The sequence below is a fragment of the Mustela lutreola genome, chromosome 4, assembly GCF_030435805.1.
Source record: "Mustela lutreola isolate mMusLut2 chromosome 4, mMusLut2.pri, whole genome shotgun sequence".
Lineage (NCBI taxonomy): Eukaryota > Metazoa > Chordata > Mammalia > Carnivora > Mustelidae > Mustela > Mustela lutreola.
Window position 1 is genome coordinate 134,299,040 of NC_081293.1, and position 25,629 is coordinate 134,324,668.

At 43.1% G+C, this 25,629-nt stretch overlaps 1 protein-coding gene across 4 annotated transcripts in view; it reads right to left on the minus strand.

Moving 5' to 3' along the window:
* Positions 1-25,629, minus strand: part of SLC25A13 (solute carrier family 25 member 13) — a 180,364-nt gene that overhangs the window by 60,675 nt on the left and 94,060 nt on the right. For 3 of the 4 annotated variants that reach the window (XM_059171175.1, XM_059171173.1, XM_059171177.1), the window contains 6 exons: positions 16,702-16,848; positions 15,294-15,432; positions 14,223-14,316; positions 13,932-14,016; positions 10,341-10,428; positions 9,731-9,889 (listed from right to left, as the gene is read on the minus strand). In XM_059171175.1, coding sequence (XP_059027158.1) covers positions 9,731-9,889; positions 10,341-10,428; positions 13,932-14,016; positions 14,223-14,316; positions 15,294-15,432; positions 16,702-16,848 — 712 coding nt within the window. The remainder of the gene's footprint in view (positions 1-9,730; positions 9,890-10,340; positions 10,429-13,931; positions 14,017-14,222; positions 14,317-15,293; positions 15,433-16,701; positions 16,849-25,629) is intronic. The other variant, XM_059171174.1, reaches the window with a different exon arrangement.

The following is a 25,629-nucleotide window of genomic DNA, read 5'->3' on the forward strand; positions in this document are numbered from 1 at the left end:
TTTGTTATGACTTTATACAGGTACAATGCTAATTTCTACAGGTAAAATAGAGGAATGCACTGTTTTAACTACACCTTAACATTTACAATTTCCATTTTCCTCTGTATTCAGGTCAAGTATCAAAATGTTTAGTTAAAATATTTACTCACTAGATATATTTTTCTCATCATTAAATTGTAGACCAAAACCATGGATGGGCTGAAAGCACTGTGATTTAAATGATGATCTCTTGTCTCTATAACCACCCTGTGACAGTCTTTTAAAATGACTAATAAAAAACAGCCCACGGAGCCAAATGACTACAGCGTTAGACACAATCACTTCAGCCAGCCTTTTAAGCTATCGAGATTTGTCTTTCTCACTATAAATTTAGTAATGTACCGTGAACAGCAAAAAACAAAACCAAACAAAAGAGAAAACCCTGTATTTAAGACTAAATGTAGGGCAGCAGATATTTATTTGTTCAGCAAACATTTATCAAGAGACTTCTGCGGTGCCTGGGACTGGAAGGAACGGGGATGGACCCAGTGAGGTCTGTGGCACCCCCAAGAGAACTTCTCAGTGTAGAAGAAAAGAGAACCCTAGGTGTCTCTGTGTGCCCCTGAAGGTAGATAAACCACCTTAAAAAAATAAATAAATAAAAAAATAAACCATCTCTGGATCTCTGGTAAGTCCCAGAGCCCAGAGGCATCAAAGAACTGCATGAATACAGTGGAGAGCGCCAGCTGTTTCCTGCAGGAGAGAGGAGAGCATCGAAGAGGAGGAGGTACTAGATCTGGGTCTTGAAGGCAATGCAGAGGTTCACTGGAGAAAAGAACTGGGGCCAGTGAGTGACAGGAAGCAAAGTCTGAAGAGCACGGCACAGCTGGGGTTGGAGCAAGACCACTGAAGGCTGTGGCTGGATCACAGATCGGGTGCTAAGTAACTAGTAGTGACAGTAGTGACAGCCAGAATTCGGGGGCACCTCCCACATGTCAGGCACTATTCTGAGGGCTTTAGGTGACTCAACACACTTAATCCACCTAAGTCAAAACAGTAACTCAGTACAAGTTATTCTTATCCCATCAAGAGAAACTGAAACAGACTTCAAGGAGCCTGCCCAAGGTCACTCAGCTGTTAGATGGGAGAATGGGTTCAACCCAGGCGGTCTGGCTGGAGGGGTGCTCCTATCTGGTGCATTGTACTGCTACAGCATACTGCTTCTCTCCCAGGGCACACTAAGGAGCTCGGGCCAAAGTCTGTAGATACATGGGTGGCTTTTAAAGTAGACAGCGAAATTCAAAGAATAAAAAGTTCTAGAGGCTGGTGAAGGACAGATGCTAGGGCCAGAGACCTAAGGCAGGAAGAGTAATCAAGAGGTTAAAGTAATATAATCGGAGGCCCTGAGTTTCACTAAATGAACAACTTCAACTCAGGAAGAATAAAATCAAAGTACAGACCCATTCCTAAGACTTAGGCCAGATGTTGGCCCCTGGGGACACACTGGGTAAGGTCCACCCTTGTGATGACTGCTCTGGCTAATCGGGGAAACAAAGGCAGCTGTGGACCATGACCTGAGCTGAGTGCCACTACGGACTGGGCCTGGACACCAGAAGCCCTGCATAAATGCCCTCTGGAAAGGGTCATGATATGTGGGACAGTGAAAAGTCCCAGAGGTGGGGATTTCAGGAACCCTTCTGAATCTCTGACCCCCTGCCCCAGGGAGCGGGGGAGGGGGTTGGGGAGGGGCGTGGCTCAGTAATGCCTAAAACAGCCAGTCTGGCTATGGCACTCCAGAACCATCCCAGTGAGGTTTAAAGCACATGCATGTTTGACATCTGGGTAACTCAGCAGAAAAATTAGGCTTCTAATGCAAGATGTTTCTGTTGGATTGTGGAAACTCATTTTAACAGAGAATGGATGTGTGTGTTGTTTCGAACTTGTCAAAACAGCAGTCTATTTTCCAACTGCCTCAAATGAAATTTATTAGTGTGGTTAGTTTTCTAATCTTCTCATTTTAGTTCAGCTCCATCAGCACATATGGCAATGCTTCCTTGGCAAACTTTACCAGAAGGCTGCTAATGTGAGAAAAGATTTACAGGGCACAATATTAATATAGTATTTTGTCTTCAAATTTCATAAGGCTGAGATATAAATCACACTACCCCCTCCGATCCTAGATCCTCTTGCAAACCCAGCAAGAACTGAGCTGGTGGTGTAGGAAACTAAGCCCCCATCAGGACCCTCCATCCTTAGTGTCCTATAGCACCCCAAAGAGGTTCCTGGAGCACTGCGCTGGATCAGAGGGCTACTATGCTATTCTTTACTTTAAAAACCTTTAGAAACAGAATTCTAGAATCTCAGGGTTGGGAAGGACTCTGAGAGAAACTCATTAATACTGCTGGCCTAACTGAAGCGATTTATTTCCAATGGCTTCGCAGCAAAATGAATGGCTTGGAGCCTGGGCTTTGGAGGTTGACAGACCCGGGCTGGAATCCGAGGCCTGCACCGTTTTCCTGGTAAGTGATCTTGGGGATGTTCTTCCTTGAACTTTAGGTTCTTCACTGGTAAATCACAGGCGCTGATGATGACTCACTGGTTTATCACAATGATTATACGAGTAAACGCAAAGCGAGACACGGTTCACAACCCTCATTACATATTCAAAAATGAGCTGTTTCTACCTATCTGTTCGAGGCTCGTCCTTGATTCTGCTCCTGCATACAAGAGGCAATTCTACCGATTAATGCTCACAGCCCAGAGTTAAGTCTGGAGTAGAGTGCTGTCTCCATAGCATCATGCCTTAGGAGAGCTGTCCCCTAGATGTAAGGGAACATCTGGTCCGAGAGTGTCTCGTGGCCCTGCTTCCTTTGTGCAGAAATAAGGAAGTAGCACAGACATAACAATACATCTTTAGGTTTTCAAGTTAAACTGAAATGTTTCTGTTAAGAAGTTATACACTACTCAACCTCTCATGATAAGTGACTTTTTACAATGTGACTTCTAGTGAGTGGCAGAGGACTGTGGAGTCTGGACCCAGGATGCTCGGTCTGCAAGGCTGTCTCCGGTAGCTACTAACTGTGTTCTTGTGTGCAGTGGTGCTTGGAGTTGAGTTCATTCAGCTCCACTGCTCTCCTCCAGCCGGGGTTTTCTGCCCCTGCTTGGCGTCTCTCCGGTTCCTCTAGTAGACTTACTGCTCCACCTTTCTTTGCTCTGTAAGGCTTTTCTTCTGGCCCAGACTGTTTGAAACTTTTCTCTGGGCCCCGGCCAGTACTGGGCCAGCACCCTGCACAGATGGGCCCTTCCACAGGGCAAAAGGAGCTCAGTGGAGGTGTGATGGGCATCCACATCACGTATCTACTGCTTTATCTTTACAGGCGTTGAGTACCGGGTACTGAAGGACTGAACAGCAGGGCCAACCTGCTGGTGACAACCTGGAGAACAGGGCCGAATCCGGGCACGCACAGGGGAAGCAGGCTTGGGGAGAGCGGCAGGTGGCCCGCTCATAGACGGTGCAAGCACCTTGTGCAGCTCTCCCGCAACGCCCCACTCGCTGAGGCAGGCAGGAGCACAGATGCTGAAGGCCCCCAGCAACGAAGAAACTCTGTAACTAAAGCAGCATCTGTCCTGGTCAGACAAAAACACACTCGGGAGTGGCAAGCACAGTCCTGAGAAAGCGACTGCTGAGCTCGTAATGGGGAAGGGGGCATCCAGGGCAGAGGCGGCAGTGGAGTTTGGGAGGGGAAATGAGCACATAAACGATCCCCAGTCCTCTAGCCAAAGGCACATGAAGCACTTTTTTGTGTTATCTAGTTTCAACCCAGAGTAAACCCCTCCAATGTTAAATTCTTACCCTCCTGACCTCCCCCCAGAGGCCACTACACTTGCCCTCATCTTCCCAAAGAGCCCACCTTGCTTTCAACATCAGATTACCCTTCATTCTGGAGCTATCAGCACTCTATGTGCCCTGTCTCACAGCTTTTATTCCTGCTCCTAGTTCCATGGCCTTCTCTCTTCACTTGTTCAAACCTTCTTTCCTCCCTCCTCCTCCAACCGCCCGTCTGTCCGCCTTTGACTCATATTGCCCTGAGGCATGAGGCATTTCCACCCTCCCTACTGGGCTATCCCCTTTCAGATCACTCCAGGTCTCTGCACTGGCTCTTGGGCAGCAACCCACCGGGACTGTGCAGCGCAGCTGCGGAAATGGCTGGGAGGGGGGGACCACAGTTCAGATGGTCAGATTTAAATGACTGCTCATCTGGATTAAATGTTTTACTCCAAATGTCAAGAACCAACCATGGTTCAGGATGCCTTCGGAAGACTGAGTGTCAAAATGTAAATGAATGATACTGATTATTGTCTAGGAAGGATTTAGTTCCTTTGACTCCTCTGTATGGGGCTGGCTTTCTAGAAGTGAAGATCACTGGGAAGAAAGGTCATATCCCCTCCTTCCATTTGTCACTCTGGTACATGACAACTCCTATTCTTCTTTTCTTCTGCCTCAACTAATTCCTTGCTGATGAGGTTTAACCTGTTTTGCTTGCTGTGGCCTCAGTAACGGCAACTGGTTGCAAATTACCATCCTGGAGGGCTAACTCACTCAATCTTTTCTTCGCTGGGCTACGTCTACTTCGATCTTTTCGTTATTCTTCCCAAGTTTCTAAGCTCACCACTCTTGTCATCTGGCGCTCTCTGGCCTCTGATATTGCACCCATCCCCTTGGTCTGACCTTGTGCTACCTCTGTCTCCTGTGTTAACACCCTGTGCTCAGTAGGGCTGGCTGGCTGTACATCTCCACAGATGTGATTACCCAGCTCACAGCTTCCTAGGCGCAAATGTCTGCCTTCTGATCTTTTCACAGCCTTAATACCCTAAATTAAAATATGCAAAAAAACTGGCTAAAAAAGAAAAAAATAGTTAGATTCAAACCAATCTATTTTGTGCTCATTAGAAGCTTTGCTGGACAAGGATAGACCCCCAGGATTTGGCGCAGTTCAAGGATTCAATGCAGTTGGTTCCAAGACACATGCATTCTTAAGTTATGCAAAACAATTGCAGAAATTCCAATCGTTTTATTTTGGTTCCAGAATTTTTTTAAGTTTATTTTATCCACAAGAATTACTCAAGAAGGAACTTCACTGTGGACCCATGTAATTTGGGTACTACCCTCTATAGAGACATTAACCACAACAAGAGGCCTCGCTTAAACTAGATGTCTGATAACACTTCCTTCCAGAATGCAAACATATCAATAACATCCCGAGATATCACCACAATATCCTCTAGATGTCACCTTGAGAACATTCCAGGATGGAAGACGACTGCTTTTGCACCACACAGACAACGTGAAATAGACCCATCTGAGACTCTGTAAGCCTTGATCGAAGGGTTTAATTAAAACAAAACAAAAAAATTGTTTTTCTGCCAATTAACTAAAAAATTAAGTAGTGCTCCAAATTATGTTGAATTCATAAAATGATCTAATTTTTCCTTCTGATAGATTTTCCATGACTTCTCCCATCAACAGAAACAAAAACAAAAACCTTTCCTTAAGAAGTATTTCTCATGGATTCTGATTTCTCTTGAATCTCTCTCCCCAAAGATCCTCCCCCAAACTTTCCTAATTCTAAGGCTGCTCCTCTCATTACCTGAAGCATCTGAGGAGATGGGAGAGGGAGGAGAGTAGAGCAAAGTTTAAAAGCAGAAATCAGTTATTCCTGGACTGGCAAGAGCATTTAATTGAGGATGATCACCCAACCCAATCAATTGTTTCTCTTTAATATGCCAAGTCAATAGTAGGCCAATAAATGACTCATTTGGTCACGCGGTTCATTCAAACCAAATGAGCTGTCAGGTACTTCATTAGGAATTTTAGACACCTGAATGCATGAAATCAATCTGGAGAGGGAGGAGGATATAACGGAATCCCTCTACAACTGACTTCAGGCAGATCTGGATTTTCCTGCGTGTTATTTCCCCTCATACAGACAGACTTAGCCTGAGGGTCTGATTTTCAAAAATTACAGAAAAATCTTGGAAAACCAGTCATTTTCTCATAACAACAACAATAACAACAACAAAATAGTGTATACAACAGAGAAGGTCTGCCGAGTCAGTCTTATAGGATTTCCAAGGGACAATCATTAATCCCGATCCCATAAGAGACTCTCGGAGACAAGGGCACAGCGCACCACACAGAGACATGGAGAGTAAGACTAAGAAATCCCCAATACTACAACGCCTCTTGGCTTGCTGGAGGTCCAGGACGCCCCACCACATCCACTGAGGACAGTTGCTGACACTGTTATCAATCCCCTTTGGACCCCGGGGCGGTGTTCGAAACGCACTCCCCCATTTAGGACTGGATAACCTCCTGACTGCATGCAGAGGCTGGCCGCTGCCAGAGAAAGCAAAGAGAAAAAACCACCTGTGGTGGGCGTATCAAGAATTCTTTAGAAAGATCTTCATTCTAGCTGTTGCAAGAGGGATTATTTCCCCAGACAAACAGCACCCCTGGAGAGATCTGTATTCTTGTTATCAAAAAAAAAAGAGAGAGGGAGGAAGATGCTCATTCACCTTATAATAAGGATGCATGCGGCAAGCACCTTCTTTCAGGGTGAACTGCCAACTTTTTTCTGAAATATGCATAAAGATAATTTTAAAATAGGGGGAGAGACCTTACTTGTGCAACATTCCCAAATTATACTACTCAGGAAATATTAGCAATTACATATGTATTGATGCAGAAAAATTACATGTTAAGCAAAATTCCATAATAGAAAAAATAGGCTCCATATTTCAAAACATGTTTATAAATTCGAGATGTCCTCTGACACCTTCTCACATCCTGCTAGGTGAAGCGTTATCAAAGGCAATTCTAAATTCCCAAAATTGAAATTCAAGTTTCCCCTAAAATAAAATTTTTAAACATCAGAATTACATCTGATGAGAAATTTAGTGAAAGAACCGCACGCAGGCTGCATGCTGTCTTAACGCTGCACACACAGGTTACAATAGTGATTCCCAGGGTACCTCAGGTTTTGCTGTTTCTATTAAAATTTACACTAGTACTGACGACTTCCCATTTTCATCTCATCTTTCTCCTACCCTAATGACAAGCATTCATAAATAAGCAGCTACATACAATTATTAATTAATAATTATGTACAAGGAATGAAAGAGAATTGGTCCCCAACTAATCAATAATAGGAACAGGTCATTTTTATGAAGCAAGGTCAAAAATGATTTTTTTTTTTAACCTTAACTACCACCAATCATCTCTTCGCTCTCAAAATCCAAACTAAAGAACAAAACCCAACAAGGTTTTAAAATAAATCTTTTGCTTTAAAACCATTTACTACAAAATAGAAGAATTCAAGAGGGAATGAACAGAGATGACTCTCAGAATTAATCTTCTTATACTCAACATTCTACCTAGTACCCTCTCACAGGGAACCCCCTAGGGTTCATGCATCCGAAACAGTGAGATAAACAGCTGTTTCTAAACCAGGAAAAAGGGGAGGACTGCGTCTTTGGTTTTCAAAGTGAGCTTCCATGTGTAATAGGGGGCTGACTCCCCTTCCCTAAGGAGTTAAAACCAGCTCCCCGCCCCCCATCCTCCAGCCCCTCATTTTACATAATCTCTGAAATTGCATGATCTTTGTGGGATGGCCATATTATAGCTCAGCACTCAGTACTCATATATGCTTTAAGCTGTTCTGTCTATGGGGTTAAAAGAACAGGTCAAGGAAGAAAACTTGGATACAACCAAGAATCAAAATCTGTCAGGCTGGTCAAAGAGGAAAGAGAAGGGACTCAACATCACATCAAACCAGGTCAACACAAGCATATTAAAGACATAGAGCCAGACAAAAAGTATTTCTCACAATCCTAAAGACACTCTCGACATTTAGTCCAATATAGAAAGAAGACCATAAAAGCAGTCTGTGAAGCAATGGCAAGGCTCAGATGCCCTTCTGCCTTGATGCACAAAGCTCTCCAGGCAGAACACCACCCACGGGAATGGGGCAGGTGACAGCCTTTGCCCGAATCACTGCAAAGCAGGCACTGTGACATTAACCTTGTACTACTTGGGAGACATTTCATTTGTGAGGTTTGTTGTCACCAGGACAGAAGAGTATTTCAAATGGAAGGCAGTGACCCTGTAAGGGTCATCATCAATCACCTGGGGTCAAAGACCTTCCCAATTGTAAGAAGAGGCAGGGGGTGAGGGAAAGAGGGTAGAGAACAGATCAAAAGGCCTTTGATGGGAGTTATCTACCTACACAACAGAACCTGCAAAATGGAGCTTCTCTGGAGTTTAAACCCCCCTAGTTTCTAAGGCGAGAGATTTCAAGAGGGGGCTTTGTTTTTTTACACTTGGATGCATAAGATGAAGCCTGGAATCAGCAGATGGCAGAAGAGGCCTAGAGGCACAGGTTTCCGTGGCTGCCAGTTCCAAGGTCTGTCCCCACAGAGTACTAAATACTATTTTCTTCTACAGCAAGCACTGAGAGGGAGGGAAGACCTTGCCAACGGTGCAGTTGCCAAATGGCAAAATGGCTCAGCTTAAAACACCTTGCAATACTGTGTGTATGTGTGTGTTTGAGAGAGAGAGACAGAATGTGTGTGGGCACACGTGCATGGGGGAGGGGCAGAGGGAAAGAAGGAATCTTAAGCAGGATCCGTGCCTAGCACAGAACCCAACATGGGGCTTGATCTCATGACCCCGATATCATGACCCTAATCAAAACCAAGAGTAGGACAGTTTAACTAAGTGAGCTATCCAGCTGCCCCACAATACTGTATTTTTTTTTTATTTTTAAAGATTTTTATTTTTGTATTTGACAGACAGATCATAAGTAGGCAGAGAGGCACACAGAGGGGAAGGAAAAAGCAGGCTCCCCACTGAGCAGGGAGTCCAACGCAGGGCTTGATCCCAGGACCCTGAGATCATGACCTGAACCGAAAGCAGAGGCTTAACCCACTTGAGCCACCCAGGCGCCCTGCAATACTGTATTTTATCAAATACACTTACTTCTTTTCTCCTTGTAGAAGGCAATACAGAGAGGTGGGGGAGTAAAGTCAAGCCTCTTTAAGCCAATGCCAACAGAAAACCAGTTAGGATCTGTGGGATCTTTTCTATGATGCCATACATCTTGCTACTGTTTCCCTTGTTTCATGAACCTTAGAGGATGGAAGGAACAGCTGGATAGGACTACCTGTTAGAGTGGTGCATGAATCAACTCCACTGGGTACAGAGTGAGAGGAAGGAAAGGGGCAAATTTAACCAAGAAAGAGGCAGTGAAAGAGGGTTCCAATGAACCTGCTTTACTGGGACTTTTTTACCCACTTAATGGACTTTTGGGGGGTATATTCAAGGACAATCATTAATCCCGAGTAGGCTCTGCTCCGTCCCCAGGATGCCTTTTCCTTTTAGCTGGTGAGCAGAGTTACTTCAAGAAGACAAATCATATGAGCCTTTTAAAAAACCCACTGAGGATATTTATAAAAAATAATTTTAAGAAATAAAACATACTAAAAAGCAATATAAATGGCTTTCAGATTACGGGCTGTTTTGATTAGCCATGCCCTGGATGCCTCCAGCCTACTCCCATTAGCATGGATAATTGAGAATCTGCTGCATTTCCATTGTAATGCAGTCTCCCTAATCCATTTCAGGCATGCAGATGGAAAACCAAACCTTCTGGCTACTATTTCACCTTACATGACTTTAGCACATGGCACTCACCTCTGTACAGTCCAAAGAAGCCTTCATAGCGTAGCACTTTCTTAAAACAGTCAAAGCTGTTTTTATACATAAGTTCTCCCACAAAAGAGCCGGTTGATCGTTGGTTCTGCATTCGAGTTTTTACGAGATCGATAGGATACACGGCAGTGGCTCCAACAGCTAAAATCAGATAATGCCAATAGTTCAGAAGGCAGTCAGGTCAGTCAGAGGAAAGGGGAAGGTGGTCACCGTCAAAGAGAGGCCGGATGAAGGAAAGGGACAAACTGTGCACGTACAGATTGTAAAAGTGCACCAACTTTCCAACTTTCCTAAACAACTACGGGTTTTCACTCAGATGCCTCCTGGTAAAACGATGTCCCAGACAGTTCAAATGTACAAAACACATCAGCTTCAGCCTAACTTTCTCGTTCACCCGTCTTTTAAAAAGCCTATCTGCAGCTAAGAGGAAAGGCCCTGACCACAGGCAGGTTCCTTTGCTCTCCTCCCATCTCAGAGGTACAGGCAGGAAACTGGCTTGGAAAGACCAAGGCAGGCTCTGTCCTTTAATACCGTAAGGTGGAAAATCAGAGAAATAATAAAAGTGAAAAAGCTGCACTCATCCATGACTAACCTCCAGCAATGGAACCCAGCCCAAACCTGTAGGCCGACTCTGCAACCTGCAGGAGAACCGGTCGGGATGAGTCCACCGAGGCCTTCTTCTTTGCACATATAGGAGTCGGGGGCAGGGTCAGAAGACAGAAAGAAGGACAGAACAGAAATGAGCACATATGATTTTTTAAACTGCCCACTGGATTCCAAATTCATGGTATCAACTAACATATCAAAGAGGAAGGCAGGATTAGATTATGTTGTTCTTATTAATAAAAAGTTATTACTATTGTTAATGCTGAAAACCAAATTTGAACATAATGAAAACCATTATGCACTCCCCCAAAAGTGTTATTAACCTATTTTCAAATGTTTAATTCTTAGCAGTGATCAGGGAGATCCAAACTGAAAAACATTAAGGAGACATTATTCTTCATCAGTCAAACTGGTAGGTTTGAGGGGTTTTGTTTATTCATTTTAGTGAACTGTCGCTGACCTACAACATACTAACTTCAGGTGTAAAGCATAGTATTTCGACACTGATGGACCCTTGTGTTCACCATGATAAACCTAACTACCATCTATCACCATAGTTTGTTTTCTAATGGCAATACCCAGCCTGGCAAGAGTTGATAACCTACCATTTAATCGAGTACAAACTTGAAGGGAAACTTGGTAACATACACCCAAACTCTTGTACATAACCTCTGACCCTGCAGATCGCCTTATAAAATATCAGACTAGAAAATAATCATGTACGTGAACATGGATCAAGCTACCAGAATGTTAAAAAGCAATACTGTTGAAGAGCAAAAACATTGAAAGTAACCTACATGTCCAGTAACAGAGGACTGGTTAACAATGTTGCAGGCTTGGGATGCGTGGTTGGCTCGGTCTATAAGGTACGCAACACTTGATCACAGGGTCGTGAGTACGAGTCCCACAGTTGGTAAGGAGATTATTTAAATAAATAAATAAACTTTTAAAAAATGCTACAGCCTTAAGACGAAATCGTATGTCATTGTAAAAGAGTATTTGATGTTAAGATAAATAGTCATAAGGGAATATAAAGTGAAAATAGGTTAAAAGGAATATGGCAGTTAGACAGGTATTCATGATATGATCCTGTTTACCTTTATAAATGTTTGAAATATTTCATTATAATCTTTTAAGAACAATGTTAAAGACTGGTACAATATGATGTTGTTTTTAATTAAAATTATTTGCGGGCATATGTATGCATATAGAAACATACTAACATTTTGGCTATCCCAACACCCAGAGATAACACAAAATATTTACAGTGGCTACAACTACGTGGTTGTATTACTGGTAATTGTTACTTTCCCCTCTTTTCTATCCACTTTTTAGTAAATTCATTCTTCAGGCCAGTCGTTATTTTATTGTTCTTTTGGCCTATTATCCTTACCATGTTTTTGATGCCAGAACATCTTAGAGTATTGCATTTTTCTGTCTACATAAATAAAACAGCAATTTTATGTCAAGCAAAGTTGTCAAATGAGGGTGATAGTGCTTAATAATACCTGTTGAATGAATAAATACATTCAATAAAATTTTTTTCAAAAGCCATGATAATTAAAATAGGTGAACAAAGAAAATAATTACCAACCTCAACTATCAACCCACTGAATTTTAGGTGCTATTAATGTTATACAATTCTAATAGATGAGATAATTTGGAATCTCCTGTAAAGTGACTTCACTGAAAACAGCTTTACACAGAAATATGCATCTTTAGACTGTAAAACATTTCTTCTGCGAATTTCATGAGGGTTTCCAACTCTATCTCTGCATAGATGGAAATCACGAGTAACTTCATTTTGACAAATACATCCCTAAGAAAGGCACTACTTTTTTATATGGATATAAATATGCAATACTTAGAGAGGTCTGGCATTAAAATAATGAGTGAAAATACTTTGAAAATAATGGGGGGGGGGCTGACCTACTGCTATCACTAACTCTTAATCGAAAGGACAAAATAAATAGAGTCCCAGATTTTCATTTAACTTCTCTGAAGCTCTGAAACGCAAAATGTAGCATGCTCATAAGACAGGAGAGAGTCCCATTCCTGCACCCCTCTGTTGAGGACACATGCTAGCACAGAGCCTACCAGGTGGACGACTGCCACTGCTGTCAGGCCTATTGGCATTCGTATAGGAAAGAATATTCCAGGCAAGGCCTCTGTGAATTGCTCTAAACCTCTCGGCCACAGCCCATCATCTCCTGCTGTAACTCTCCTCCGACCCTTGCATGGCCAGTATCAATGAGCACCCACCATAAAGTCTCAAAAGCTGCAAAGGGCAGGAAGGAAAAATTGTGGGATACCACTGCCAGCTGGAGAACAGAAGGAATCTTTAAAAAAACAAAAACAAAATAAAACAAAACCCTCTGCTTTTTCTTAATCCCCAAATTTCTCCAACAGCTAGTTGCATAGAGACGAAGAGATAATTGTCTGGTAAGCAGTGTCTAAAAATCAAAGGGAAGAGAGCAGTGCTGCTTCTCCCTCTGCACGTGATTACACAGTGCTCTCTCCTGCACTCGGGGACATCGGCTCCCTCTTTTAACAACAGCCAGCTGGTTTTCCAGAGGTGCCTAGTTAGGATTTACTGAGCACACACCCACCACTTTGAGTTACACGCTACACACAAAACTCACCACCGCGTTTGTTGGGGTGGGGAGGGGAGCTGAAAGGAGGGATGCTGGCTCGAGGCCTGCCAGTCCTAAAAATGTAGCCCGCATCAACCCATTGTGGTCAAACTGGCGTCTCTGTACAGACTCTGAGCTCCAAGCCAAAAACTGTTAAGTCTCACAGGATTCAGAGGTGGCTTTGCCTTAAAGGAGGTATTTTCCTAAGACGATGCTCGTCTGTGACTAGATTTACTTTACAAACAACATGTAAGCACAACACATACATGCTATGAAAGCTTTTATTCTCTAATCCTGGTCCACAGCAAGGCGAGCAAGAGTTAAACAAGGAGATCCCGTGTCTTAAGTTTCTGACTCTCATGACTTCACGAGATTGGTTTCTGTTAACCATAAAATAAAATTTAGCATTCCTCAAATTGTTTCCACATAACTTATGAATCCTTTCACAGAGAAAAGAAGTCTAAAAGCCTTCAAACTGTTACTCCAGACTAAACAAAATTATCTCATTTTGATATTCAGAAAAATGGGAGGCACGGCAGTCACACAATGAGCTGGTGAAGCACCTCTCTGTGGGGCAGAGAAGGCTCTCAGTGAGCAGCGTGCCACCTCGTTGGGGTAGCGACACCAAAACAGGACACCTGGCCCATACCCCCCAACACCAGAGCATAGGGAAGAAGAAAAGATCTTCTGCCTATTTTGGCAGGGAGCAGGGGAGACAGGCTTCCAGCGCAGTGCAGAAATCAACCTATCTTTGAAAGCAACTCTGTCAACCAAAACATCTTAAGTAATTTCTCTTTGCAGTCTTTTGAAATTTGTCTGCATTTTTGGTGCAACATGTTACAATGGCAGGTCAGATAGGTGTTGAAAAGGCAACTGTCAGTTGGAAGGGTTTGGGGTACCCTACTGGAGAGAAATCGGGAAGCAAGTTTATTCCTTTTGCTCACCTGCCTCTGGGCCTCAGCCAAGCTGAAGGACAGAGTTCCCTCTTCCAAGGGAGCAATTCGTTCAATGTCTGCTAAGGTCATACGTCTGGAGGGGGAAAAAAAAGCATGAGCAACAACAAAATATAAGTTTATTAAAATCTGCATTATGAAATTTGCAAACATTCCCCTTTTTTGTTCCTGTATTTCAAAGTCCTCTTTTATTTGGCTTCTTTTTCTCCCAGTGTGCTGTCCTCCTCCAACCCCCACCCCCAACCTCCTTTTATTAAACTAATGGGGGGGGGGGCTACTTACCCCCGTGGCTCATATAAATCTGCTAACTGAAACAAGATGTCAACTTCCATGGGTGTAACCTGACCAAATTTCTGAGCTGCCAGAACAAACTCCTCTGCATGGAAAAAGAGTTAAAAGGGAGAGATTCAAGAAGGAATAGCTGCTAAATGCAGCATTAACTCAAGGTGCTGGGCTGAGTGAACATCACAAAACTTTGTTATCAGTCACTGAATTCCACTAAACCCAAACAGGGTAAGAATTTTTGCAATTCTTTTGTCCGTAAGAAGTGTGCAGAAGAGCTTCTCTAACATTGACTTTCAAAGCCCGGTGTCTCACTGAAGGCTTGGGATAAATGACACAGGACGTGACTGAAACTGCAGGTCAGAGAAAACAAGGAAGCAGATAGAGACCTTCACATGCATCAGGCCTGGGAGGTTATATTAATGAAGCTGTGCAATTCTCAAGGCCATTCTCTCTCTTTTAAAACAAACAAACAGGGGCGCCTGGGTGGCTCAGTGGGTTAAGCCGCTGCCTTCGGCTCAGGTCATGATCTCAGGGTCCTGGGATCGAGTCCCGCATCGGGCTCTCTGCTCAGCAGGGAGCCTGCTTCCCCCTCTCTCTCTCTCTGCCTGCCTCTCTGCCTCCTTGTGATCTCTGCCTGTCAAATAAATAAATAAATAAAATCTTTAATAAAAAATTAAAAAAAATAAAACAAACAAACAAAAAACATTAAAATGCGGATGTCTCGTTCTAAGGCTGTCATCAGTGTGAGCTCACAGAATTCCTCATGTAAGTCTGAAGGCCACTTTAGGGGCCACCAATTGAGCTCAGCTTTTAGCACGATTTGGAAACAGGAAATTTTACACGGTTTCTTAATTCAAAGGTTGTCTTCAGTTTATTTAAAACTTGCTGAAGATTGTTTTATTTGCTTTTGTTTGCCTAATCAAAGGATGGAGAACACACATGGGCCACATGGTTGAGACGTGTCAATGGAACAGAAAAAAATCTGTAATGTCAATTCTTGGTTGCCTTCTTTACCCTAATAATAATACACCAAGATACTAACAAAAATTCAGATTTATTCTCACTCACCCTTGGTCACCTCTACATCTTTCCTGTTGCCAGCCAGAGTGCTGTAGATCTTTCTAATGAGTTCCATGTTGTTAAGGAGTGAATTAAATCCATTAAAATAGGAGAAACTAACTTGATGGGACGTAGTGCCTCCAGCAGCCTCAAATAAGTTGAAAATAAGAGGGGAGAAGAAAAATAAACAAAGGATTTATAGAATGAAGAAGATTCAGAAGTACATATATCAAAGGCTAGTTTTGGAAGTAATCAAGAATGCATGTATAAGAAGAAATAGCCATAAGTATTTTCCTTTCACATTAAAAAAAAAAAAAAAAAAGCTATAAATGAATTTTAAAAGTAACTGCAACTAATCATGACCAGAGCTTATACTCTCCACACACAAGTCCTAGAAAACTAAATAAATACATGTGTAGGATTATAACAACAGGACCAGTAGTAATTTACAGAGTTCAAATTTCAATTGGAAATGTTTTATAAGTTTGTTTATTTCATCTAATGAGCAATTCTGAGAGGCTTAGACATGCACAACTATACTATACACATGCACACGTGCGTGTGCTTTGACATGTAAAACTATATTATACCAACACAAACACAGTATGAAAAGTGGTCAATCTAACATTAATATCATGATTTGTCATGTTACTTAAAACTGGCAATAAATAATCATTTAAGTACAGACTTTGCAATGGTAGGATTTCTAGCAAACTAGCGTATTTGGGTAAAATTATGAGATGTCATATGCTTGGGTGGGGGGGTTAAGACTGGTCAGAACTCTGATAATCGGAATTTGTAAGAAGCCATATTTCTTCTCTGGGGGCAAGGGAAACAGATATGAATGGAATGAAACTTCAGTTTGGGGTCTCAAATTCTGTCCTTCCCTAACAAGACAAAATATATTTATTAGGAAAAGCACTTCTTTATAAGGTAACAAGCACATAAATCTACACGTAGTAATTATTTAAAATAGCTAACCTAAGAGTTTAAAATGGTGTAGGGCAGGATGCAGGAAGGCAAGGAAAGGAGCTAGATTAACACAGTGCCAAGTGGAAAGGCCTCCTCAGAATTCTATACCTCTAAAAAGAGGTACCAGGAAAAATTAAATGAAAGTGAAACACTACGCTGAGTTCCTGCCTATGGTAAACATTGTGGGAACCCCAGAGTGTGACAGAAACACTCCGGAAGTCTTCTCCCTGGGACTAACAAAAGCACTGTGTGAGGGTTTCCAAATCTGCAGGATCATCAGAATTACCTGGGAAGCTTTAGAAAGGAGATTCTAGGACCTCACACCTATAGTTGATCAATCCATAGGCCCAGAAGAAAACTTTACTACCTGTATTTTTTAGTAAGTAAATCCCTGATTTGTATTTTGTGACCAAGGCCTGGAGAGTCACTATTTTTTAAAACTTACAGCTACCAGACATTCTTCTACAAAAGGTGTCAAGACATGGGGCCGGATGATGACCATGATATCTCGGAAGTCAATGGCTGTAATTTTTCCAGTCCTGGCATTGTCCCTTTGCACAAAGGCTTGCTTTGCATGTTCCAACTGTATTTCCTACAAATAATGAAAGTGAAATAATTTATGTTTACTAATTACTACAAAAGACTGCTCAATTTCAAGTCAGGGTGAAGAAATACAGATCGTATCTTGATTTAACAAGCATTACCAGCTTGTTAAATAACACCCTCAAGCTATCCTCTTCTTCCCCAGACAGAACTTTGCTCAGACCAGTGAACATGTCTTGGAAAATGCATTCTACCTTAAATCTCCTGCCCAGAGAAACCAAATCACTTTCATGTTCTGCTGGAGTCCGAGGACACAACGAAAATAAAAATTGGAATGACGTCTGGAAGGCCCAGAGATACGGCCAAACCCAACTTAGGTGATGCAGATGATCCAATGAAAAACATCTACAGGGACATTAAGCTCTCTCCAAAGAAGACAGAAAAATTCTCACTGGTAACCTGGTACACAAACATGTGATGTAATAAACTGAAAAAGGAGCTTCTCTGGAATATGCTGTTCCTCTAACGTACAGTTTCTCAGGCTTGGCACTACTGCTATTTTGGGAGGGTTAAGCTTTTGTTATGGAGAGCTGTCCAGTGCATCCCTCCCCTCTCTCTCTCTGCACTAGAGGATGGTAGCCTCTTTACCACCAAGAGCATGACAACAATGCATCCAGAGAGGGCCACAGGTCCCAAATGAGGACTGCTGCTCCAGAACGAGGAACTGGGTGGTATGTGGGTCAGCTCACAGTACCACTGTTTTCTTTCCTCCCATCTAGACAGGAAGCCCAATTTAGATTTCAGTTGTGATTCACAAGGAGTTAGTGTACACACAAAATAAACAGCTGCCATCAAACCCCATCAGGTGCAGTGTGGGAGAAGCATCCTGTCTGCAGAGGGCACTTCATTATCTTCCTCATGACGTTGCCTATTTCGTGATTAGGCCCTCACAGTGAGAACTGATATCTGTGGAATTAAAAACCACCGCAAGGACTTCAAATTATTTAAACAAAAAGAAGTGTCATTAGTTGATAGAGAGTCACTATTTTTTTTTGGCTTTTTATTTATTTTTTTTTTAATTTTTTCAATTTATTTATTTTCAGAAAAACAGTATTCATTATTTTTTCACCGGACAAGGGGTGTTAGAGAGGAGAAGGGAGTTGGGGTAAATTGGAAGGGGAGAGTCACTATTTTTTTAAACTCTGGCAAGACAATGACTGAGAGTAGTATAAAAACAAACTGTCCCTTACAAACTAGTGAGAACTTAAGCACTGCAGAAATGATGCACTTGAAGTGCTCCATCTCCCTTCTCTTCCCCCAGAAAGGTAGGAGATGAAGGAAGTTTGATAAAATATTGATAACTGAAACTGCGTAATGGGAACACAGTGAGTCACAGTATAATATACTTTTAATACTTTAGTAGAACTTGAAAATTTTAAATTTTAAATAAAATTTTAAAAGACAACACAACAGCAAGAATCAGAGTTCTTATCCTATTCAAAGGCTTCTTCTCAGTCATGGCATCTGCCAGTTTTGATCCAACCTGTCCCGGTCCCAAGTCTCTTCTGGGACCGTAATCTCCCTGGTGGAAGGAGGCTTCTGTCAGCCCTTTGTCCTCAAGTCCCCTTGCTCTACTCCCCTAGGCCTTAAAGATTTCTCAGAAGGCTTGACTCCAAGATCCAAATCCCCCACACCTCTCTGCTGGACCAGAATCCCTAAGTGCACAGAGAATATATCCACGTGGGTCTCCTGGAAAGGCCACGCCATGGCACATCACTAAATCCAAGGAGCTACTCTCAGCCTGGTCTCCAGCACCCCACGTTCAGTCCTTCCAGACCTTCCACACATCCGAACTTTGTTTGCGCTCCTCCCTCCACCTGGTGTAGACTGCAGCTTCTTTTCCTAGTTCCTGAAATCCTACCACTTCCTCCAGGCTTAACTCCAATGCCACCACTTAAGTAAATATAAGCAGGTCTCTTAGCTGGAAAGAACTGATGTGGTCATGTGGCTCCCAGCTCACACCTCAATTGTGACTTGTCTTATTCCATCTTACTTGAAGCAGTTGTTTATATTCCTGTCTTTCCCTACCTGCCAGGGAAAAGAGACCACGCCCTGTTCATCCATCTACTGGCATAGGCAGAATGCCTCAGATATACTAGGTACTCAATAAACCACAGATATAACCTTCAGTGACAGGTGTTCCATAAAACCAACTGATGAACAAATCACACTCTACTAAACAAAAAGGGGTTCTCTATATAAGTGCCTCCAATTTGAGAGGAAGGAAGAAACCAACTGTTAAACACCCTGTAGTGAAAAATGACCACAGTATGTATTCAATTGAAAGTAAATGAACACCGTCTCCTTCAAATTGCCAGACCCACTGCTAAAGCTATTGTAAGGCAAGATTATTCCCAACAACAGCAGAAGGTGTGTTCAGTTAGTTACCATTTTCCCCTAGAGCTCATAACCCATCTAGAGACCTAGGGCTCCTCAGATCAGGATTCCAAAAATGGCATCACTCACCCTGGCCACCCCCAGAATTCCTGGCCCCCTCTTCTCCTCAGAACACTAAGACCAACCCACTTGGAATTTCAAATTGGGAAACGGACAACCTGGTGGGGGTGGGTGCTCCAGAGTCAGACCAGGGGCTGCATCTGTGATAACAGGGATGGTGTCACTACCCGCTTCTGATCCCCCCCACTGCAGAACACGAAAGCATTTTTACTTTCATGATGAACAACTTTAGAATACATTTTTAACAGCTCTGAAAGACTGGGGTCACCATAAATCCTATAAAAAACAAGAAGCTAACTGAACATCATTCTCTACATAGTAGGATAGAGTAAAAACATTTAGTTAAGTGTTTCCTCAAACCAAAAGCAGCTTGCCTTGTAAAGAGCAACTCTTTATGTCATGATTATTTCTTCTTCTGGGTGAAGAAGTAAAGCTATTACTTCAACCAACACAACCACTATGTGAACAGCATTTACACCGTTCTAAAGTTTGTCACAGTTTAAAGTCACTTCCTGCTCACAGCAACCATAAGAGGTGGGCTCGACCATTAACTTTGTCATGGCATTTGAGGAAACCAAGGTCTCCTGGGAAGCCGCGAAGCTGGAATGCGAACCCAGGCAGCTCTGCCCACTGACGCTGCTGCTATCGCTTTCGCACAGCACCTCAGAAGACTGGATCATGTGCCTGTCTGGAATCTGATGACAAAATACATCTGACATTTAGGAATCTTAGTAACTATGAAAAGACAAAAATTCAAGTTTGCTTTTAAAATTCTTAATGCTCCAGATATTCTGTTGTCGATTTTCAGGAGAAAACAGTATAATTTCTGAAACACTTTCCTTCACAAAAATGTCTTTTATGTTCTCCAAGGGCTAGGACTGTTCTCCCAACAAGAGCAGAGACAGGAGGAACCAAATCTAAGGTCTTCTCCTGGCGCTGCTCACTTACAACCCTAACAGACTGAGTGAAGGAAAGACAAATAAGGAGGCCTAAGGGAGCCAACACACAGGGCCTCTATAAACACTTCAGTTGAGAATGAATGGCTTTTGAAATAAATATTCAGCCTTGCTATTGATGGCAGAATAGCTGAAAATCAGAGCTCTTCACCGGCACCTCTGAAGCTGCTTAAGGCGAATCTAATGCATACCCACAGAGCCCAGACCCCAATGGCTCCTAGATCTGAACCCAGGGGGATAAAAGTGGAACGGAGAGCCCAGACATGCACGATGAGGGTACAAGGAAAAGAGCGAGCTTTCCAAAAAGAGCAGAGGAACAGAGAACAACGGGAGAAGTAAGAGTTACATTCAAATATTTAAAGGTTAAAAGGACTACCAGGTAAAAAAGTTAGACTGGTTCCCTGTACTTCTTTAAAAAGAAAAAAAAAATCCACAGAGAAAAAAATACAGGGATCAGGTTTTAGCACAAAACACCAAAATCTTTAACCTGTCCAACTCTCCAGCAGTGAAGGGGGCTACACTGCAAAGTAGCAGGCTCCCAGTCACTGGCAATATCTGTGCCATGACAGGCTGAGGAACATAAGTCAAGGAACCTGTTTATTTTCATACAGGGAGTTATGGAAGCAATATGTTGTGATGACAAAAATCTGGAGTTTGGAACAGGAATGAGCAGAGCTCAAATATCAATCATGACACTCCGAGGAGGATTAGGGGAGTATATATCTTAGAGCCCGTGCAACATCCACTGCGGAGGGTTGTAAAAACGAGACGTCATGCATGACCGGCACTTACTAAGTGGGAGCTCTGATTTTTGTTGAGGTGAATGGTTTAAAATCCCCTAAAGACCCTTTCAGTGTAAGTTCTTTGAGTCTTTAAAAAAAATCACCTTGTAAGGAACAGTGGCTCTGCTGAGTCATTCTGAAGCAGCCACAGGAACCGAGATGAAGACCAGACCGGGTAGAGAACAGTAACAGACGAATGCTTAGGCACGCTCACTACCGGCCAGCGGCGGGCCAAGAACTGAAAACATGGTACTTCATTAAAGCCTCAAGATAGTCCTGTGAAGAAATATGATCTTCATCTCCCAGAGAGGAACCTGGAGCTCTGGGAGGTAACTGATTAGCCCAAAATCACACAGCCAGGAGGTGATAGAGCTGGGATCTATCTATCCTGAGCTAGCTCTGACTCCAAGGCTGGGATCTGTAACCACTAGCTGATGCTGCTTTGGGTAAACCTGTGAGTAAGACCACTGTAACAGACACCTGGATAAGAGATTTTAAGAAAAGTTTTGACGAAGACTTGCACATAAAAATGAAGCAAGACAGACCTCAAATAATTCTCCCCTTGGATGATGAGACAGAAGAATCCACCAGGGGGGGAGAACACCTAAGGGGAAAGAGACGAGACAGCTGGCCACGATGAGAAACTGGAGGGAGATGGGCTTAACTTGAGCTATAAACAAAAGAAGGCTAGAGATAGAGACAGAAATATAAATGCGGGGAAGAGAGACAGCAGGATCTCAGAGGGGAGAAAACCAAAGGCTACCACGTACTAAGTGCTATTAAGTGTGTATTACGCTGTAGTAACTGTTGTGTTTTCCTATTTCATCTCTCTGAATCCTCCCAAAGGACTGAGGTGGGCCCTACCATCCCCTCCCTTTAGTAGATGGGACAACGAGGTCGAGAGCTGCTCAGGGTCACATGACACTGAAGATGAACTGGACATGCCCCTGGGCGGTCCAGCTCTGGAGCTGCAACCTTAACCTATATGGACTGCCTATTCCCTTCAGGGGGATGGCCTAGGAAAAACCAGAAGGAAAAAATAACAGTAGCAGAAATAGAGGAGATCGTCCCATAGTACACAGGAAGAGCAGCCAGGTGACCATAAAATGGAACCAAGTATTCAAAAGGTGAGTATGGAAATAAAATGGAGGACCTGGGACTGGTGGGAAACCCAGAGAGCTGGAAGACGGAGCAGCCCTGCCAAAGAAGCTCAGATCTCACCAGTGTCCCTTGCTAAGAGCTGTTGCTGGGGACAGCAAAGACTAAGGAGAAAGGGCCATCCTTCACCCAAGGCCAGAAGGTCGCAGAGCAAGAAGCCGCAGGGCTATCTCGAAGGCAGTCGTGCTCAAACACATGGAAGGAGACCCAATTTCTCTTTCTTATTTGCCAGCGAACAGTTTTCTGTTCCCACTATTCTGCTGCATGATGATTAATGGAATAGGCTTTTACTGCAGCCGTTTCCAACTACTTCAGCACACCCATTCAGACTGCTGGAGGGAAAGAACAAAATCAAACTCTTCAAAATTGCTAGCTGTACAGAAATAAACATATAGAGGGGGGGCTATACCACTTCAGGTCTAACATTCATGCTTCTAATAGTTCCAGGCCTGTCATTTCCTTAATAATCTCCAATTTTCAAGTGGGTATATTTTGAATGCAAAAATTCTCTCCACCTCTATTCAGATATGCAAGTTTGTGCTTCAGCCCGAGGACAATTTATCAGAACAAAAACAAAACAAAACAGACCAAGAGACCTTCAAAACAAGCAGCAGATCCAGATGATTTATATTATAAAGCCAAGAATACCAAAAAAGACCCCTGGCTAGTTTGCATGTTTTCTGTTTTGTACAGTTGTGAATTTAAAAAAAAATAACCAGAACTTCAATAAAAGCAAGGAGTTATCAATGAGGATATGACTCAAAAGAATTCTCTTTTAGGAGTCCTGGTAGAAGAATTCTGGCAAAAATGCACATAACTATTTATGAAAACAAGGAAGAAAATGTATGAAGATTCGCTTTAAAAATATGGTATCCCATTCAGCCTTCCTTCACAAAAACTCTGTATCACCTCGAGTATCAGAACCTGTATCCTCTTCAACATACAGGTATCTGCTTCATTTTCACAATCCTTTGCTAATCTGGAGGGGGAAAAATCTGGTTAAAATAAAGATCCACATATTATTAAACAGAGTTAAAAACAGAACTTAGTAAAGGACTAGGTAGAGAGATAAGCAGTACCCATTCTTAACACCTTTCTGTGCCTCCATGTTCCACCCACGCAGTCAGACTTTCAGAGTTCAGGGTGAAATTTCCTCCCCAGGTCACCGGATGGGGCCTTTAACTGAAGGAGTCTTTCGAAGCCGCGTGGCCCGTGGGCCTGCACACACAGCAACACCTCAGCAGAAACCAAGTACAGAGCTCGTCCATCTCGACTGCCTCGCTCTTGGGATTTAATGTTAAACTTCACAGTAGGTAGTGGCTGGGGAGATGCTCATTTTTACCGGCTGCTCAGCAAAACAGCCAGACGAACACCATGGACACAGCAGCATGGTGAATTCTGATTTCCTCTGCCCTGAGAGCAGAAAGGGCAACACGAATGCCACATGTCCTACATCTAATCCTCCAAGTGACCAGGACAGGATCACATATTCCGTCACCCATCAACAAACTAGCAACGCCTTCCAGCTGAACACAAAATACAATCTAATCTCCGAGAAGAGCTGAGGGTAAACAACATTAGCTACTTTCAATCATTTCACTCTGGAATACCAAGGTGGGGCTGTACTGAAGAAACAATACCGAAGCTGTACTTCATCTCCAACTGGTCCAACTTAAAAAGTACTCACATGTTAAAAATGAAAATAAAATCCTGGTCTCTGGCTACTAAAGATCCATGGTCTAGATATTTTAACTAATACAGATGGTAAGGTGAGGGACAAAAGGGAGGTACAAATGGCTTGGATTATTCGATCCTAAACAAGGACCTTGTTATTGTCTACCAACCTGTTAAACATCACGGCTTCGGTTGAGTTCTACGACAAGTGACTGTTTTTTTTCACACTCAAAGTGTTCCATCAATTCCAAAGCATGAGAATTTGATGTTGCCATGGCTGAAGGTTACATTTCCCTCTGTTTGGTGGTGCTGGGGTGGGGTGGGGGGAGGACAATTTCTTTTTTGTGTTGAAAGTTTTGCCTTCTACTAGGACGGCATGACAAATACAGCATTGTAAATGATGGGGACTCTGAAACCCAGACCACAGCTGACTAGGAGCAGCAAATCTCTGGCCCGGAGAGGGAAGGTGACAACCGCCAGCGCCTGGGAATAGTAGTTTCCACAGCTCTACTCTCTAGGGCTCAGAACCTGAATAACCATGATGTCCACTTTATACTGAAAAGACTAGACCAGATCTGTACAACATGCTGACCAGAAGCCAAAATACTGGGTCAGTCTCACTTCGCAAAAAGAACCGAAACTGTTCAGTTGCATTATCAGCATGAATATGCTTTGTCATCCAAACCTGAGATCCTTGCCAATGTGTGGGTGTCCAGTCTAGGGCACGAGACACAGCTCTGACTCCCAGGTGCTACTCCCAGCTCCATCAGCTGTGACTCATCCTCTTCTGACAAAAGGGGGACCTGAATAAAGTTACAGTAAAACACGCACACCTTCGTGTTCAGGGCTCTCCGTTGGGTCAGGAAACTTCACTCCTAAATTCCATTTGAGGAGAAGACACTCAGAGACATTTTTAGCTTCATTCCCTCCCAAGTCGGCAATCCTGTTTCTCGGGTAACTAAAGCAACCCAAATTTCAAAATCTAGCCTCTTCATGAATTCAGAGCATTGTTGTTTTCTTGATGACTCTTTTTCCTAGAGCAAGTAGAGGAAGGCCTTTGGAAACAGAAGTGTCCTGGCTTCACAAAACGTGGAAAAGAATTCCTTGGAAATGCCCATGTCCGTGGGCCCGTACTGTGGGACTCCTATAGCATCATCTGACCTCCAGACTGAGAAAGGGGGCAACAACCCAGCTGTGCACATGCGAACAGCAATTACAAGCAAAGCATTGCCCTACAGCCCCTGGGAAAACAGCCTCCTCCGTGTTCCCCATTCAGTACCCATCACCATCCTTCCACGTGCCTGAACCTAAAACTCATCTTGAAAAATCTGTGAACTGGGAGTTTTACCATGTCCTTAACTATCTCCATCCTATTAAATCCCAAGGCTGGCCAGGCGTATCCCTTCTCTTGAGTCCAGTCCTTTGGCTCATCAGCATTACCATCCAACCCAGGCCACTGCTGCTTCTCTCTTGCATTAGAAAGTGACCAACCGGGCGCCTGGGTGGCTCAGTGGGTTAAGCCTCTGCCTTCGGCTCAGATCATGATCTTGGAGTCCTGGGATCAAGTCCTGCATCTGGCTCTCTGCTCCACAGGGAGCCTGCTTCCTCCTCCTCCTCTCTCTCTCTCTCTCTGCCTACTTGTGATCTCTGTCAAATAAATAAATAAAATCTTTAAAAAAAAAAAAGAAGAAAGTGACCAACCAGTCTTCTCTGTCCTCAGTGGAAGGGCCCTATCCAGACCTG